Source organism: Mirounga leonina, unplaced genomic scaffold, assembly GCF_011800145.1.
Source record: "Mirounga leonina isolate KUSES-001 unplaced genomic scaffold, KU_Mleo_1.0 Mir_53, whole genome shotgun sequence".
Lineage (NCBI taxonomy): Eukaryota > Metazoa > Chordata > Mammalia > Carnivora > Phocidae > Mirounga > Mirounga leonina.
In genome coordinates, this window is record NW_023270807.1 from 22,207,247 (window position 1) to 22,227,071 (window position 19,825).

The 19,825-nt window shown below is 37.1% G+C and overlaps 1 protein-coding gene across 5 annotated transcripts in view; it reads right to left on the reverse strand.

Moving 5' to 3' along the window:
* The window catches only part of DST (dystonin), a 364,537-nt gene that overhangs the window by 248,341 nt on the left and 96,371 nt on the right, over nucleotides 1–19,825 (reverse strand). For all 5 annotated transcript variants that reach the window (XM_034991245.1, XM_034991240.1, XM_034991239.1 and 2 more), the window contains one exon: nucleotides 9,423–9,484. In XM_034991245.1, the coding sequence (XP_034847136.1) occupies nucleotides 9,423–9,484 (62 nt within the window). The remainder of the gene's footprint in view (nucleotides 1–9,422; nucleotides 9,485–19,825) is intronic.

Consider the following 19,825-nt stretch of genomic DNA (forward strand, 5'->3'; position numbering starts at 1 on the left):
AAGTGTAATTTTTTTCTTCTTCAAAATGCCTTAGTCAATGCCCTTCCTCTAGCTAAAACAACTACCCTCAGGAATGCTGCTTGGCTTCTTTGTATACTTTTATCTATATTTCTAAATTCTTGTAAAATATATTGATTAGAGAAGAATGCAAATAAAAGTTTACAGTCATATAAAGAGGCCAAGCCATAACAGCAAAGACTTAAAGTATGTGGGGAAATGGCTAAGAGAAAAGTGGCAATGTAACTGGACATACTGTTTTTTTGCCCTACTCCTCTGTCTTCATTTTTTCTTGATCATTCTTTAATTCTGTGTCTTTCTCTTGTGGCATGATGTGGTGGTATGACATCGTTTTTCTGTAAAGCCAGAAGGAGCCAGGACTAAAAAGCTCAGTCCTGACACATTCTAGCTACGTCATGCTGGGCAGATAACTTAGCCTCCCTCAGACTCCGTTTCCTCACTGGTAAAAACAAGAGTTAAATCAGATCATGTATGTTATGTATCCAGCCCAGTTTCTGGCACATGGTTAGTATTCAATAAAAGGTAGCAGTAGTGATGGACTAATGATAATAATGAATAAAGAAATCAAAAAGAAGAAAAATTACAATTGATCACAAGATGGGAATTAAAATTAAAATCACCTGGTTAAATTACTGACTAAAATTTTGGTGTTCTTAATTTGAAAATGTAGTTCACTATATTCTCAACAAACACTAAAATCACGTGTAATTGCTTAAATGACTCTCATGGGAGGAAAAAAAGTTTGTCTTCTTGTCATAAAATAACTTTAAGTTCACAAGGTATTTTGCTATTAATTCATCTTCCATTCTATCCAAATAAACCCCTGATCTGTATTCTTAGAAATGTTAATGTCGTCAAAGTCTGTAAAATGATTGTAAAACTGTTCCCAGGGCAGATTAAAGAGACATGATAACTAAATTCAATACCTAAACCTATACTGGATCCTGTCCTGGTATCCACAATATTTCATTCCTTAACACCTGTGTATAAAATGTAAGACTATTCCTAAAATGCCAGTTATCTTATGTCACTCTTGTCCTCAAAAACTTTTAAAAACTCGTTGGCTAACCAATCCCATCTGTTTGTTACCTGGCTTCATCTTCTATCCATTTTCTACCCAACCTGATCTCCTTCCAGCAAATGCTAGCAATCCAGTACATCAGACTCACTGTGCCCCTCCCCGCCACACCATCCCCTCCTCCTCTGCACCCAGCATAAGTCAACTTCCCTACCCTGGCATAGTCCCTGACTACTCAGAGCCCCCCAAGCATCCCAAATCTCATCTCTTAAAACCCTATTGTTTGCCATCCTTGGTACTTTACCCTAGGCTGTCCTGCTTAACCTTAACGGTTTAAATGTTTAATGGTTTTACATATATGTACTTAGTATCTCCAACAAAATAGCTGCATGGGGGCGCCTGGCTGGCTCCATTGATAGAGCATGTGACTCTTGATTTCAGGGTCCTCAGTTCAAGCCTCACGTTCAGTATAGAGCTTACTTTAAAAAAAAAAAAAGCTGCATGAAAACAGAGTAGCTCCTAAACTGTATTTCAAATACAGCCCTGATTATACTGAAGTTCAATAAAGCACTGTTGAAAGTAAACAGTGTTATTATGGACTTTTTTTTCTTGATGAGGAATTTATCACCAAGATATCATTATTCTTCATGATGAGAAGACATTCAGAATTTCTCAATCCCAAGCTACTGTTCATCTACATAGAGCCATTTTCATACTCTTCCATGTACCTCTTTTACTATCTTGAAACCAACTATTTCTTCACATTTTTAAATCCTGATTTGCTTCTAAATTCTACACAGTGGGCCTTTAAACCAGACATTTCCCCAAAATGCTTTCAACCCTTCCTCTACTACATAAATTGTTATCTCTTATACCACAACAAAAATAACTTAAATGTCAAGTCGTATTTGTAGAGAAATCAGACCAATGTCCAAATGTCAAGCTCAGTTTCTCCTTCAGCTTTAATCACTCCACTCTAAAATCATCCTTAAGAATTCAGTGTAATCAACGCAGCAAAAGATCTGTACTGAGGCAGATTGGGATGCATTTTTCACTTCCTCCTTAGACTCCTTTTCCAATCTATGGAAAATTACATAATCTCTCTTAGCCTTATTTTCCACACAGTCCTAAAAATTACTAGGTGTATGACCTTGGGAAATTACAGAACCTTTCTGTCCATCAATTTTATCATCTGTAACTCTGGGATAAAATAAGACCAGTCCATAAGGATAGTTGTGAGAATTAAATAAACTAAGACATGTGGGGCACCTGGGTAGCTCAGTCGGTTAAGCATCTGCCTTCAACTCAGGTCACGATCCTGGGGCCTGGGATCAAGCCCTACAGTGGGCTCCCTGCTCAGCAGGGAGCCTGCTGCTCCCTCTCCTTCTGAAAATGCCCCCTGCTTGTGTGCTCACTGGCTCTCTCTCTCAAATGAATAAATAAAATCTTTAAAAATTTTTTAAAATTAAAAATAAATTTAAAAAAATAAACTAAGACATGTGAGTGACAGATCCTGGCACATGGTTACCTCTCAAGTACTATTAGCAGCTGTTATTAATATTGGTATTAACATTGTAAAGTATCTAGCATATAGGCTCAATAAAAATAGCTACTATTTTCTAAACCATATTAAAATATTTTTTGGTTATATCAAATGAAACTGAAGGTTAACTGTAATATTTATCCATTTACCTACGATAGGGGTTCTCAAAATGTAACCTCAGCTTAGCAACTTCAGGATTTTATTAGAAACACAAATTCCTGGAACTTGTTAGAAATGGAAATTTTCAGGCTTCATCCCCAATCTAGTGAATCAGAAGCTCTTGGGGTAAGGCCCATAATCTTTTTTAACAAGTCCTCTAAGTGAGTCTGATGCAGCTAAACTTTAAGAACCACTCATATAAGCCAAAGGTCTTTAAAATACATATATTATTTGCAGATTTTAAGAACCAAAACACTGCCTTATACTCTCAGAAGATGAATTTTTCATTAGCCCTTTATGAAGTCATCTGTGCCCACAGATGTAAAACCACTCAAGAAGTATACAATGGTCAAGAACACAGAGCGGATTAGAGCTTTTTCTCTACTCTCTAAAAGTTATCACTCTGTTCTCAGCTTGGGGATATACATTTCCTTCCATCCACCAAATCAGAAAATAAAGAACAGTGTGATTGATTCAGTGGAGCCATGACATTGTTGACTTTAAAATGTGGGCAAAGGATATCTATGCTATGAATAAAGGAAGCTTTCCAAAGACAAGATGGAACAGTCAGCTGGGTGTCTCCCATGTGGTAACCAAGCAGGTAACCGCCACACAGGGTGTGGGGTGCAATATTGAATCCAGGGCCCCTTCCTCTCCAAATCCATTTATGTATCAGTAAATTAAAATTCAGACCAAATATCCTATTATATAATGTTAAGGGATAAATTTACAGTATAGCAAACTGGTACAGAAGAATTTATTTCCATTATAATCTGCCAGTTAAATGGACCCAAGGCAAGGAAAGCCCATTAAATGGACTTCTTCAGACTCTAATGTTCTCCCAAAAAATTATTCATCCCCTTAAATTAGTCCTCTTAAATACAGCCTCTCAGTCATGGTTCAAGTTCTAATTCTGGGTCTAAGTAAACAATTAAAAGAGAATTTTTTAATCTTTGGTAACTGTTGAAGTACTTCAGAAAACAAAGGGCTTCCTTCTTTCTTGTTTTCCCCAGAGTAAGGGAAAAGCTAAATCATAGGTACTTAAATCTTAGGTGCCATTTCTTATACTACCGTCTTGTTGATTTATAAATAGCAAGACAGAATTGCATGTGATCAGTAACAACAAAAACTAAATAATGATATAAGACGCTCTAGCTTATAAAGTTCCATAGGTAGAAGGGACATAAAAATATATATACTGTAAATAATAAAAGACTGTCACCAATTTTATGTCTTAAAACAATTCTCTGGGTAAAATTTACCTAACTGAAGTCACGAACAATTTTGATAACAACCAGTTCATAGTTTTTAATACTATAATTAAAATTGTATACAATTTTATACAATTAAAAATGTATTATGCTAAAGAATAATACATAAATGTTACCAACACCAATAGTTTACCTAAATATCCAATTTGCAAGGTAAACAATCCAGTCTACTCAATGTGTGAAGAGACCTGCAGAGGGAACAGACCTGAATGTGTCAACTGGACTTTATTATTAAAAGTTTTCTGAAGAATGATGCATCCAAAGGAAAACACTCTTGCCAGAACAATCAGGTTAAGGACAGGCTTAGTCCTACAACTGAAATATGAGAACACTAATATTTAAATACATTTAGAAAAATGTCAAAGGCATCTGTTCACCCGCAAATATAAATTTTAATTAAGCAATCTGCTTATTTTAAATGAATGTAATTATAGCTCTGGTGAATATAAAATAAGGCTATATTATTTTTTTTTTAAGATTTTATTTATTTGACAGAGAGAGACACAGTGAGAGAGGGAACACAAGCAGGGGGAGTGGGAGAGGGAGAAGCAAGCTCCCCGCAGAGCAGGGAGCCCGATGTGGGGCTCGATCCCAGGACCCCGGGATCATGACCTGAGCCGAAGGCAGTCGCTTAACCGACTGAGCCACCCAGGCGCCCGGCTATATTATTTTTTTAATACAGTTTTTCTCCCCCCCAAAAATTCTACCCAAATATTGTAAGAAAAAAATGTTTATACATATGGATGTAATAGTAACTTAAGCAGTCATTTAAAAACTCCAATGTTTACTTTTCTCAGTCATATAAACTTTTAAAAATTGATCATGCCAAAATCATTCCCTAAGCTCTGGTCTATGCTATTTTGCAGCTGCATAAACCAAAACTTCCTAAATCACAGGGAATAATTGGTGAGCAGTTAAAACTACAGGTAGAGAAAAGTAAACACAACCTCATAGCCAAGGGGAACCCACTGGCAGATCTGCAACCCGTCACAGTGCACAAGGAAACCAAACACTGGACACAGCCCCCCATTCTAATTCATATTCTCATCTCAGGCCTTGTACTGCAGTTCCACCAGTAAAGTTCTCCCTTCCGGTAAAGGAAGGCAGCAAATCGGAGGATGTGGAAGATGTCCTCCAGCTGTGAATCTAAGTGAAATTACAACTGAGGAGTAAAAATGGCCAATCTTTCAGAAGTATGGTAGGCCTTCGTTGATTCCCTTTCTGCAAGGAGAGTGTGTGGGAGAAGAGGAAAACAGAGGAATAAAAAAAACCTTGGGCCCCAAGGTCAATCCATAAATGACTGGGGAGCGGTGTATAGAGAGGAGAGGAGGGTATGGCTAACAGGATTACCTCAAATAAATAATTGTTCTTCAGTGTCCCAGTAGGACTCTACAGCAAGAAGGCAACAGGTCAATCTATTACCTCAACAGATTCTGAACCTAAATCCCAGCTTTTTCTACTAAAAGGGAAAGTACTGGGGCCCCTGGGTGGCTCAGTCGGTTGTCTGCCTTGGGCTCAGGTCAGGATCTCAGGGTCATGGGATGGAGGCCTGCGTCGAGCTCCCTACTTGCAGGAAACCTGCTTCTCCCTTTCCCCCCTGCTCGTGCTCCTCTTGCTATCTCTCTCTCTCCTTCTCAAATAAATAAAATCTTTTTTAAAAAAATAAATAAAAGGGAAAGTACTTGTGGTAAGAAAAGGGATTTGGACGAGGGAGGAGAAGTTCCAGAGGCAACTTACACATTGTGCCAATTAACATATTTTATGCTTAAATGGATTAACTCCTTTATATACTCACACTAACCTATCACTGCCACCATTTTACAGATGAGAGCCTAAGAAGGTTAAGGTCACACAAATAATAAACTGTAAAGCCTGGACACAACCCCCTGTCTGACCTCTTGTTACATCTTTGGCTCACATGCCACAGACTAACAACTTTGAAGGAACCATTCTTCTTTCAAAGATAATTTGCCGTAACTTAGCAAAATATTTAATTTAAAAAATGAAAAGAAAAAATTCAGCAAAGTCAAATCTGTTCTGGAACTAAACCTCTCAATTGCCTCACTGCCCAAAGCAGCAGAACTACCAAGAACAGTTCCCCCTGGAGACAAAACTGTGCTGGAGAGAACAGGGTAAAATAATTATATAATATTAAATTAAAATAAATAAAACAATAATTTAGAAAGGGCAAATTCGTAACAATTATTCCAGAAGGTGGGGAACACATCCCTAGCTGGGGTCAGCACTCCCCAGCAGCTGAACCAAGGGCAAAGTCTCCAGGCCCTAGACCCCAAGGCACAACTCCAGGGCTGTGTGAGAGCACCCTTAGTGCACAAGACAGCCATTTCTCCCCTCTTTGCCCCCTCTAACTTCCTCCCTCACCTCTTCTTCTCTCTCTTCTCCTAGAACTCCCCTATATACCTCCCCTCCCCATGGTTTAAGGACTACTTGTGACTACAGTTAAAACTGATGAAACATAAAGAAGACACATAGGATTATCCAATTATCTAAATGATTTCATTCCCATTTTTTTCTCTCCTTACCCATTTTCATTTTATTGACTCATTTGTCATGGCCATCCTTTCCTATGATCCCATTTTATTAAAAACTCTTAAAATACCATACCTCTCATTCATTGAAAAGGAATATGGTAAGGCAAAAAAGACATGGGACCTGCTTCTCCCCTTTCCCTAATTCTCCCTCAAAGATGTTCAATATTTCAAGTGAAGAATATAAGAAAATCAATACAGAAAGAAATATTACTTTATAATATTAAAATTTTTTACTTAAAATTCACATACTCATATTTCCCACTAATGGGATTAGGACCAAATGGCCACCTAGAGCAAAGGTGTCCAGCATTTTTTTTTAGTGAGACAAAAGAGCCTGACTACATAGTGCAACATTCCTTTTACCATCACTTGAGTGAAACATGGAAAAGATGACATGAAGGCTGCCCTTTCTCTGGTTAACTAATAACAACACAAAACTTAACAGCCTGGTGCCTCTAAATGTTTTAGGATATTTATTTTTCTTCACTTGAGGATAAAGCTATAACTTCTAGACATAAAAGAATGAAAGATTAAAAAACTGTGTTCTCACATATTTGAGTTTTGTGCCAGAAATTTCAGGGCACAATTTTTAAGATTATAAGGGAAGACTACTTTGAGCTGATACTAGAGCAAAACAGAACAAGAATGTAAGCAACTGACCATGGGAGTTAGCCAAGACTGTACTGTCTAGCTTCCTCCCACTCCCTACAGTGACTCCTCATTTAATAAAGAGTTAACTGTAAATTCTGACACTGTAACATACTTCAGGAAAAATAAGCCAATTTGATTACAAACCTAATCAGTTGGGCTGGTATCTATCTAATGGCTGTTGTGCATAAAATAACATATTTTCCCATTTCTTACTGTGTTGCAGCAGATAAACCTTAAATCTTGAGATTCGTCATTTTATCAAAAAAAAAAAAAGTAGTCACACAGTTCAGGTAAATCAGGCTTTGAATGCTTGCTGTCTGACTCTGAAGGCTATCTGCATAAAATCACTAAATTAAACCACCTTGGGTAGTTGCTAGAAGAATTAAATGATTTAATGTATGCAATGTATATTACACACCGTGAGAATACTCTTGCCAAGCACTGTGATGGGCCCTAGAATAAATAATATAGACTTTGTCCTCAAGCAGCTGTAACAGTGTCTTGAAATTTTTAGCAAAAGAAGTCTCTCTCACTACCCACTTACTCAACCATTCAATTTATGAACTACTTGTAAGATGAATGGCCCAGTCCAACATGCCTGGCACACAGTACACCCCCAATAAATAGCCAGCGCTGTAGTCCCTATGCGGGTCATCCTCATTTGTGTTTCTACTTCTCTCTGGTGCCCACTGCCAACAGCTGTAATCTGATTACCAACCGCGAACCATAGCAGTTATGCTCCAGAAGACATGGGGCAACCCTCTGCGCCCACCAAAATGCCCACCCCAAGAGAGCCACACAGCTACAAAGATTGCTAGGGCATCAGCCACTAAAGGGGAACCTCTTCATCAAAAACTTTGCTTCCCTTGGATTCACCTCAGAAATGGGGAACTCCTGTCAGAGGCTTCAGCTCCAAAGTTCCATAACACAACCCTCACATCAGCCCATCTCTGCCCTGTCCTGTAGAAGAGTCCCACTCACAAAATGTGCATGATGAAACAAAAGCTTGGAAGAGAGCAGGTAAACTGCTGGAATCCTTCATTAGTATTCACAATATATTTCTTCACAAAATCATCATAAAGCAGAGTGTCTCAACCTTTTATCTCTTGCCAACACACCAAAGGATTCAGCTCCCAGCAGTACCAGAAACTCCCTACAGAAATGATTCTCAGTTGGAGAGTAGGTGACATGGCCTGTCTGATATACTAGAATTTGGGAAAAGGATTTTGTCAATGGGTAGTGAGAGAAGGGGGACTAAAACATCCCTTGGTGATTTTGATATGCCCCTTGAAATGAGAATCACTTTTATAGAAGGCTATTAGATGCTATTACTATTGGTACTACTTTGCTACATGATGCTTTAAATAGGATTTGTGAGTAGCTTAAGAATATAACCACACTTAAAATAATGTTTATTTCTGAGAAAATTCTTTCTAAGTCCCAAACAGCAGACTTAAAACGTTACCTGTTTCCATCTTTAGGACTATCCATATAGAGGGGGGGAAAGTGATTAATAGTTCATTGTGAAGTCATACAGGTGCTTTAGCTGAGACTTATAGAAGGGTTTCGGTGGGATCCAATAACTCCATGAAATTGTATGCAAATTTTATGTGCATGTTTATTTTTCTGGAGAGCTTATATCAGATCTTCAAAGTGTTCCAGAGCACACAAATAAATATTAATTTCAGAACCACGACTATTTACTACACAGAGAAATGTACACATAAGCACCAATATCTGAGTCATACCAAGTACAAGAAGTTAAAGAACTCTAGACTTCTGTCTCTATAATCCATCCTTATTCTCATGTAACCCTCTGCCATCCACATATATCTGATGCCAGAACTTGGTTTGAATCTTGAGAAAGAAAAAATCTTACTGAGAATTGAAGTTTTTCCATGCCCTAATACATAAATATTTACATACTTCTTAAACTGCTGAGATTTTTTTCAGAGTCCAATAATAATAGGTTTTAACTAATGTCACAGAATGCACTGTAATCACTGTGTACTTATCTTCTCACCTTCATCACCCCCCACAGGCCACACACCAGATAATTTTAGATAACTAAAATGCATGTCAAATGCTCTAGAATTTAAACTTTCAATTTGATACTGAAAAGCTATGCTTCAGAGCTATATGATCAATTCCTGCACAATAATTAAAAGTATGCTAAACAATTCCAAGACGTGAAAATAATATTAACTGACCTTCATGAGATGCTGATTTATCCATTTTGTAAACGTTTTCTTTTGAACTTTGTCCCGTTCATCTGGAAGGGGAAAAAAGATATAAAACAAAGTTGGTAAAATCTACAAAGAGGAGACTTTAATTGTGATTATGCATATAAACAAAAGTAAGGTATTCAAAAAAACATTGTTTAGTATATTTGGATTTTCCTGTTACACTTTGGCAACTTACAGCTATCTGTAAGAAAGTTAGAGAGCCATCTGTCAAACTGGTCTCTTCCTGGTGTTGTATTTACCAATGTTACTCCGTTAAACAAACCCCTCTGCGCATTCTGTTGCATAAACTCCATCACAACTACCATTACTAGGATGTTGTCTGACAAAAAACCTTACTAGCTTCAGGTGAGCCCTTGCACTGAACATCCCTAAGCACCTGACCACGTATTACATCCCATCTGGTCTTCCAACTAAAAGAGGGAAGGTAGGTAGTGTCATTCTCCTCTTTTGGAAGAAGAAACCAAGACTTAGAGGGGTTAAAACACTTGTCCACAACTATTTAGCAAAACATTTAATAGCTGTGATAAAAGGCAGGACTTACATTCAGGTCCTTTGGCTGAAGTAAACTCTGGTTTAATGACTAACCATGCTGCTGCTTTTCTAGACTCCCAGTTTTGAATTGTCTGGTAAAAAAGAAACATCCCAACTAGATCCTCACTACAGAGAGCTGATACTGCCCTGGTTACCACAGACATGGTACACAGAAGAATGAGGGAAGGCTTCTTATGATTTAAGGAGAAAGAGTACTAGAATGTTGTGGTTCATCACGTCATTATTTCAAAAGAAAACCATAACCTTCCAACATCTAGAACTGACATTCAAAACTTATACTACCTTCCTCCTCCCTGGTTCTAGGCAGCAATTCCCTACCTTCTTGTTTCCCTTATTCCTCCTTTCTGCTTCTAGGATAGTGATTTCTTCTTCCTTGGTGGTCTTCTTCCTTCCCTACCACAGTTTGAAATTTTCCATCCATTCCCTAGGGGTAGGCTATGTCTCACTCCCCCTCCTTCTTCATCCCTGAGTGCCCTTAAACTATTCTAATGGAAATGAAGTTCCTTTGAAAATGTTTGTTCTATTTATTAAAAGTATTTATGGACACTGTTAAGGAGATTGGATTCAGATAGCTGCATAGCAATACCCTAAACTCACCTTCTATAGACACACCAAATCTACAGCCACATGTGAATGAATTCCCTCTGATAAAGACCTGAAAACTAGCTGAACATCTCCTCCACAACAAAGAACAACAACAACAACAATAACAAAAACCCACAGTGAGACAGGTAGGAGAGGCAGAGACATGGTCTCACCAAAAACCTTACCCCAGGTGCAGTGACCCACAACAGGAAGGGATCTCACAAATGTGGAGCATCTACCTGAGGAGCAAGGTATTTGTGCCCCACATCAGGTATCACAACCCTTGGACCTGCACCAGAGAGATGGGCCCCCGAAACATCAGACTTCGAAAAACAACAGCACTTACTTCCAAGAGACCCAAAGGGCTGTGTGGGAAAGAGAATGTCCACTCTTAAAGGGCTCACACACAGACTCACTCACTCAGGGACCCAGCACAAAAGCAGCAGTTTAAAAAGCACCTAGACCACATGAGAAGGAGATTCATTAGCTAATCTTAAACCTTCTACTGGACGTGCAAGGGCACCACCACCCCCTTCTCCCACAGTCCCACTTCAGCCAGTAGGCAGCCTTGTACTGCCCCCAAGCCCTGGGCTGCCCTGGGCTGCCTCCAAGAACTACGAAGGTGGTGGGTTTGCCCCAGTCCTAGGCTCCGTGTGGACTCTACTAAAGCCAGTGGGCACACGCAGTCCACACAAGGGTGACACTTGAAGCCCTTGTCTCTGGTGGCCAGGGTGGACTGTGTTGCTGGACTCCATGGAACTGAAACAATAGAAGAGATAGTTCTTGGCAAGCTACCGCTCCCAGGGCACAGCACAAACATTAGACAGATACACCCCCCGTGTTCCTGTAAAAAAGGTCTATTTATTCATCTTGGAGCATTAGCCAGAGGGGTAGGCTTCAGGTATACCATCCATCTAAAAACCACGGAGGAGCTCTTAGAAAACATAGGCCAGAGGACACCACCTTTGTACTCTCCCTCAGCCTCACTACAGCTTACAGGTACTTCCCAGAAAGAGCTTATACACTCATCTGGAGCCCTGATTTTTTCAACTGTTTCCAAGAAGACATTTCTAAATCACTTGGTCTGCAGGCCCAGGAGAGGTTATGACTATGGTCCCATAGGACTGTATATATTTGCATACTTTAAAAGGTGCTGCCTGAGGGTCTGGCTTCCAATCAGCCAGAAAATAAATGCCGAGTGAGATCCCTTCCTTTGGAACACTGTCAGGGTTTGGCACAATCTCAACAACTGGGACATGTCAAGGATAAACCAGGCTGCTTAAACAATCACAAAAGTTTGAGAGACAACAAAGAGCTAGGGCAAGGTTGAATGATAAGGTCCATTGCCTACACAAAACCACTCCTTCAAGACAGAGAGAGGTAGGTGATTTGCCTGATACACAGAAATGAACATAGAGAGACAAGCAAAATGAGGGAACACAGGAATATGTTCCAAGCAAAAGAACAAGATAAGAACCCAGGAAAAAACCTTAATGAAATGGAGATAAGTAACTTATCAATAAAGAGTTCAAGTAATGGTCATTAAGATACTCAAAGAACTTGAGAGAAGAATGGATGAATTTCAACAAAGATAGAAAATATTAAGAAAGTACTAAACAGAAGTCACAGAGCTGAAGAATATAATAACTGAATTGAAAAATGGATCAGAGTGGTTCAACAGCAAACTAGATGAGGCAGAAGAACAGATCATCCTAGAAGACAGGGCAGTGGAACCCACCCAAACACAGCAGCAAAAAGAAAAAAAAAAGAATTTTAAAAAGAGGAGATAGCTTAAGAGACCCATAAAACAACATCAAGCAGAGTAACATTTACATTATAAGAATCTCAGAAGAAGAAAAAGAATGAGAAAAAGGGGCAAAAAACTTTTTTGAAGAAATAATGGCTGAACATTTCCCTAACCTAAGGAAGGAAGGAGACATCCAGGTCCAGGAAGCACAGAAAGTTCCATATAAGAAGAACTCAAAGAGACCCACACCAAGAGACATTGTAATTAAAATGTCAAAAGTTCAAGAAAAAGAGAGAATCTTAAAAGCAGCAAGAGAAAAACCACTTGCCACATACAAGGAAGCCCCATAAGACAATAAGTTGATTTTTAAGAAGAAACTTTGAAGGCCAGAAGAAAGTGGCATGATATATTCAAAATATTTAAAGGAAAAAAACTTCCAACCAAGAATACTCTACCCATCAAGTTTATCATTCAGAATTGAAAGAGAGATAAAGAGTTTTCCAGACAAGTAAAAGCTAAAGGTATTCATCACCACTAAACTGGCCTTCCAAGAAATGTTACAGAAACTTCTTCAAGCTGAAAAGAAAAGGCACTAACTAATTAACAAGAAAACTTATGTTTACATAAGTAAAAACTGCACTGGGAAAGCAAATATAAACGTAGTGGATTAACCACTTGTAAATGTGTGAAGGTTAAAAGACAAAAGTAGTAAAATTAACTATAGCTACAATAGTAAGTTAAGGGGTAAACAAAATAAAAATATGTAAGATATGATAACAAAAACAAAAAACATGAGGGTGGAAGCAAAGTAAAAGGTACAGTTCTTAGAACGTGCTCAAACTCAAATTATTATCAACTTAAAATAGATTGTTATATATAAAGAATGAGACAGATGAATCTCATAGTAACCACAAAGCAAAAACTTATAGTAGATACATAAAAGATAATGAGAAAGGAAACATAACCTAACACTAAAAAAAGTTATCAAATTACAATGGAAGAAAGCAAAAGAAGAAGAAAGGAACAGAGAGGAACTACAAAAATAACCAGAAAACAATTAACAAAATGACATTAAATACATACCTATCAATAACTGCTTTATTTTTTTTAAGATTTTATTTTTAAGTATTCTCTACTCCTAACATGGGGCTTGAACTCACAACCACAAGATCAAGAGTTGCATGCTCTACCAAGTGAGCCAGCCAGGTGCCCCAATAATTGCTTAAAATGTAAATGGACTAAATTCTTCAATCAAAAGACACAGATTGGCTCAATGGATTCAAAAAACAAGACATCTATACATTGCATGTAAGAGACTCACTTCAGATCTAAGGACACACAGACTGAAAGTGAAGGAATAGAAAACATACTGTATGCAAAGAGAAGTGAAAAGAAAGCTGCTATGGCTACACTTATATCAGACAAACGAGACTTTAAAACGTCAAAGACTGTGTAAAAGACAAAGAAGGACATTACATAATGATAAAAGGGTCAATCCAACAAGAGGATTTAACACTTGTAAACACTTATGCACTCTAAATATATGAAGCAAATATTAACAAGACCTAAAGGGAGAAACTGACAGCAATACAATAATAGTATGGGACTTTAACAACCCATTTATATCAATGGATAGATCACCCACACAGAAAATTATTAAGGAAACATTGGCCTTAAATGATACGTTGGACCAGATGGACTTAATACAATTACAGAATATTCTATCCAAAAGCAGCAGAATACACATTCTTCTCAAGTACACGTGGAACATTCTCCAGGACAGATCAAATGTTAGACAAAAAAACAAGTCTCAACAAACTTAAGAAGATTAAAATCATATCAAGCATCTTCTCTGACTACGATGGTATAAAACTAGAAATTAATTACAGGAACAAAAATCACAAATACATGGAGATTAAACAACATGCTACTGAACAAACAATAAGTCAACAAAAAAATCAAAGGGGTAATTAAAAAATATCTTGGGACAAATAAAAATGTAAATACAACATTCCAAAACCTATGGGATACAGCAAAAGCAGTTTTAAGCAGAAAGTTCACAGCAATACAGGTCTGCCCTAGGAAACAAGGAAAAATTCAAATAAACAATCCAACTTTACATCTAAAGGAACTGGAAAATAAAAGCAAAGAAAGCCCAAAATTAGTAAAAGGAAGGAAATAATAAAGAGTGGGAAATACTTCCTTAACTTATAATAGGGTTATGTCCCAGTAACCCCATCAGAGACTGAAAATATCATAGATTGATAATGAATATATTACAGCAAACCTACAGAACGTCACAGCTTAGTCTAGCCTACCTTAAACATGCTCAGAACACTTACACTGGCCTACAGTTGGGCAAAATCGTCTAACACAAAGCCTATTTTATAATAAGTGTTGATTCTTCATGTAATTTATTGAATACTATACTGAAAATGAAAAACATAATGGTTTTAATGGCTGTAACTATATTAGTTGTTTACCTGTCACTGCATGCCTGACTGGGAGCTGCAGCTGACACTGCCCACCATCATGAGAGAGTATTATACCACATTTCAGGAGCCAAAAAAAAGGATTAAATTCAAAGTATAGTTCCCTACTGAATAGAAATCACTTTCATACTAGAGTAAGTCAAAAAATCTAACTTGAACCGCCATAAGTTAGGGACCATCTATAAATGAAATGTAGACAAAATAAATAAATAAATAAGATCAATGAAGTCAAGAGCTGGTTCTTTGAAAAGATATATGAAAAGATAAAATTGACAAGCTTTTGCCTAGACTCACCAAAAAAAAGAGAGCTCAAATAAATAAAGTTGGAAATGAAAGAGAAGTTATAACTGATACCAAAGAAATACAAAGGATCATGAAGAAACTACTATGAACAAATTATACCCCAACAAATTAAACGTAGGATGGATAAATTCCCAGAAACATACAATTTTCCAAGATCAAATCATGAAGAAATAGAAAAGCTGAAGAGATCAAGTACTAGTAAGGAGGCTGAATCAGTAATGAAAAAACCCCCAACAAACAAAAGTTCAAGAGTACACAGCTTTTTACTGCTGTGGGTTTGGTATATACGGCCTTTATTATGTTAAGCTGTGTTCCCTTCACACCCACTTCTTTGAGTTTTTATCATAATGGATGTTGAAATTTGTCAAGTGTCTTTTTTCATCTATTGAGATAATATAATTTTTTCCTTCATTTTGTTAATGTGGTGCATCATTTTGATTGATTTGTGAATGTCGAATCACCCAGAACAAATCCCACTTGATTATGATGTATGACCCTTTTAATCTATTGTTGAATTTGGTTTGCTAATATTTTGTTGAAGGTTTTTGCATCTATGTTCATCAGGGATATTGGCCTATAATTTTCTTTTTCGTGGTGTCCTGTCTGGTTTTGATATCAAGGTAATGCTAGCCTTGTAAAATGAGTTTGGAAATGTCCTCTCCTCTTCGATATTTTTGAAACAATTTGAGGATAGCTATCAAATCTTTGAATGTTTGGTAGAATTCACAGATGGCCAAAAGTTCATGAAAAGATGTTCAATGTCACTAATTATCTGGGAAATGTAAATCAAAACCACAACGAGATATCACAGCACACCTGTTAAAATGGCTGTTATCAAAAAGTGAAGAAATATCAAGTGCTGGAGAGAACGTGGATGAAAGGGAACCCTTGTATTCTATTGGTGGGAATATAAATTGGTACAGCCACTATAGGAAACAGTATGGATGCTCCTCAAAAAATTAAAAATAGAATGACCATAGGGTAGTTGATCCAGTTATTTGACTTCTGGGTATTTATCCAGAGAAAACAAAAACACTAATTCCCAATGTAAAATCTCTAGGCACAACTCTCCCCAAGAATAATGATATCAAATAATTGTTAACCAACATTATCATCCACAAAATATGTATTAATTCCTCTGTTGGCCCCTTTGGGGTATCATCTGTACCTTACTCACCTTTGTCTTCCCCACAGAAGATGTTATAGTGCTTTTATGCACTTAACAAATAATTACCCAAAATCTGAATTTATTATGCTTCAAAAAGGATAACTGAACTCTATAGAGGTAGGTATACTACTATATCTCTTAAAGAAATAATGGCATCTTAAACATCCTTGAGGCTTGCCATGCCTAAAGAGTTCAGAATGAACCTAAATTACTAGTACACAACGTAAGAACAAAGAATAAGAAGCAACTACTAGTCCTACTTCTGATAAAATGTAGATTCTATACATCTCTCATTTACTCATTTGTTCCAACATCTATCAGGCCATATGATAAGCCCAGTGCCACGGTGGTAATGGGACAACCATGCTGACAGAAAGTGCACTGGCCCTTGCTCTCCGGAGTTCATCATCTAGAGAGGGCACCTGACATGAAGGCAGTGTGATAAGCATGCCAACTGAGCAAATGATGCAGCATTCACCATGTAAGCAAGCACAAATGAGAGAAAGACCAACCCTGCTCAGGGCAGTGAAATGGGACTTGAAGTAGATTAGCAAGACAGAAGCCAGCCATGTGTTAAAACCCATGTGTTGTGATTCCCTCCAGAGTCCTTTCCTCTACCCCAAAGATAGAGTCATCTTTCAAATGGAAGTGCTGAACACATCTCAATCACAGACAGGGTGCTGAAGAATCTGGCTCTACCATGTGAAAGAAATTTCTGTGCCATGTGAACTTTGGACAAGCAAGTGCAAACAATAAAACCTCTGCACCAAAGTCTAGTACTCCTATCACCTTTTCAGCAGTGCTTTTCCAAGCCTCTAGCAAGACGAAAACAGAGTAAGGGAATAAAAAAAAGATTACTTCTTAGGCAATAACCACATTATTCCCATCCAATTAACAACCTAGGACCCTAATCTTAAATCATCAAAAAAAGACATTAAAATGTATTATTAATTAAAAATCTTCATAATTCAAGGATAGCTTTCATATCATGTTATAAAATATGAGATTAAGGCATTCCTGTAACTATCCTCCAAAATTTTATTAATTTTTTGGATTATCATGTAATAATACAAACTCTTAACAAGTTTACTCTGCCTCATTAAATTTAATATATGTATATGTTATATATAATTATACATATAATGTTATATACAATATATAATTATGTACATAATTATGTATATATATAAATTCTCCTCTTGGCATATAATGGTTAATAAATTTCTTATTTTTTAAATTAATAAAAAGTGGTCCTCTATTTTAAGGAATATGAAGATACAGAACATACGTTCTTAAAAAAAAATCACTTATTGATTAATTGCTTACCCACATGGGATATAAAGAACGGTGATTTAATCAAATAATTTACCTCCCGGTACAGATGAGAGATTCACTTAAATAATACAACTCTAAAAAGGTTATTTTGATCACTGAGGTTTGGTTGTGGAGGTTTCTGCTAGAGGCTCAAAAGCACTCTTGAAAATGTAAGATGCGAGCTAAATATTTGGCAGGTAATGCTGAGGTAATATACCTAGGAATTATGACCCACAACTACATTACACGAGTAAGGTACAAAGAGTAAAGCTAACTAAATAACACACACAATTCATAAATTCTGATACAGTTTTCTAACAGTAACACCTAAACCTTTTCTTTTAAACCATGATCAACCTAGATGTCTCCCATTCAAGTATACCAAGGCAGGTTCTTCAACACTAGAAGCCTCCCACAGTGCTACAACAAGGAGGAAAGTGGTAATGTGGATGGACTTGAAGGGCCTCAGCTTCCTTCAGGAAAGGCACTTACGATCAGGGAATAATTTAAGTCTGGGGAGACAGTGATTTGCCACTTTCCAAAAGCATTATTTCAAAAGGGAGTTACTTCGAAAGGGAGTATTCCAGATTACACTATCTAATTTTCCAATTACAAGTCTCATAATGGTTCTTTATTTCATTTCAGTAAGGGATGTCTAACATTGAGATTTATATTTAGGGCAACATTGCTATGACAACAAAAAGGGAAAACCATTCCTGAGATTTTAACTGATGTTACTGGTTTTACAGACTATCCAGTTATTTTTCTGAATGAAGTTTTAGAACATTCCTCTATTGGAAAATTATTTCATGTATAGACTAAGTTTCAAGTAAAAATATACACCTATGATCACCTTAAGTACAACCTGGCTGAAAATATGTAATGACACAGAAAGCAAAGAATAACAGCATTTGGAAAACACAAATGTGCAAAAAGAGCACTTATTACTGTTACAACCTACGCTGACTGGTTTTCAGTAAAATCCAATGGAAATTAAATCCACTTAGTATCACACATAAAATAAATATTAGGATTATTTAAATACATCTCCTATGTACAACAAGAGGGTGAAAGTTCTCTCCAAGGAGGCTCATTAGTTATTATGTAACCTGTCCGGATTTCTGAAGGGTGCCCCACAGTCTGCTTAACTCCCTCCACACAAACCAACACAGGTAATGCAACTTTCCTTTCTCAGTACTGAAAACATGAAAGCGATATTACAGGTCAAACTACTAACCCATACAGCACATCAGCCCCACCAGCTTTGCGTTCCAGTCTTGATCATTCCTCATGAGCTGCCCCATCATTCTGAGAGTAGTGTGTCCAGTAGTTCCCTAAACTTTCCGTACAAACTCTGATGTGTCAGAGTCCTGTTAACTTTCTATGTAGAAAGAAAAACACTGACTAGACACTCCCCCTTATAAGCTGAAAACTAGTCAACTCCCCCTTTTAAACAAACACTAGCAAAGCCAGCCTCCTGCACTATTTTGTATAGGATATATACAACTATTACTAAAAAAAAAACTAAGTTATCTTTCTCCTTTTAATTTTAAGCTGTTGATACGAAGTCCCTTAAAAAGAGAGTTTTGATTTCCTAACTTTTTTTGCAACAAGGCAAACCAATAGGATGTTACATTTCACTGCCGAACTAGCTCATCACATTCTCTAACACCCCAGGCAGAATTCCCCTGGAATAAAAAACAACACCCAGCCTAACTTGTTTAACTCATCTCTGATATTCATGCTATGAAGGTGATTTAGAAAGCTCAACTTTATATGCTAGACACATAGCCTTCAGGGGGAATTCTACCACCAAGTATTTATGTACATTTCACAAAAATTTTCACTTCAATCATAATTCTTTGAGCTGGATGATACCTCTTCATTTTAAAGATATAAAAAACAAGATTTGGGGAGATTAAGAAACCAGCTTAATATTCCACAACCTAAGTGGGATCTTTAATCTGATTCTAAAACCCACTTCTTTTCTATGTCATCAAACAATAGAACCTCTAATCGAATAATGCAGAAAAACAAGGGGTCTCCAATTTATGAGATCTTTGCTTCTGAGCATGAATGAAAAAATGTCAAGAACTGAGAACTCCTGGGGTGCCTGGCTGGTCCTGAGTTCGAGCCTCACACTGGGTGTAGAGATTACTTAAATAAATAAATAAATAAATAAATAAATAAATAAATAAATAAATAA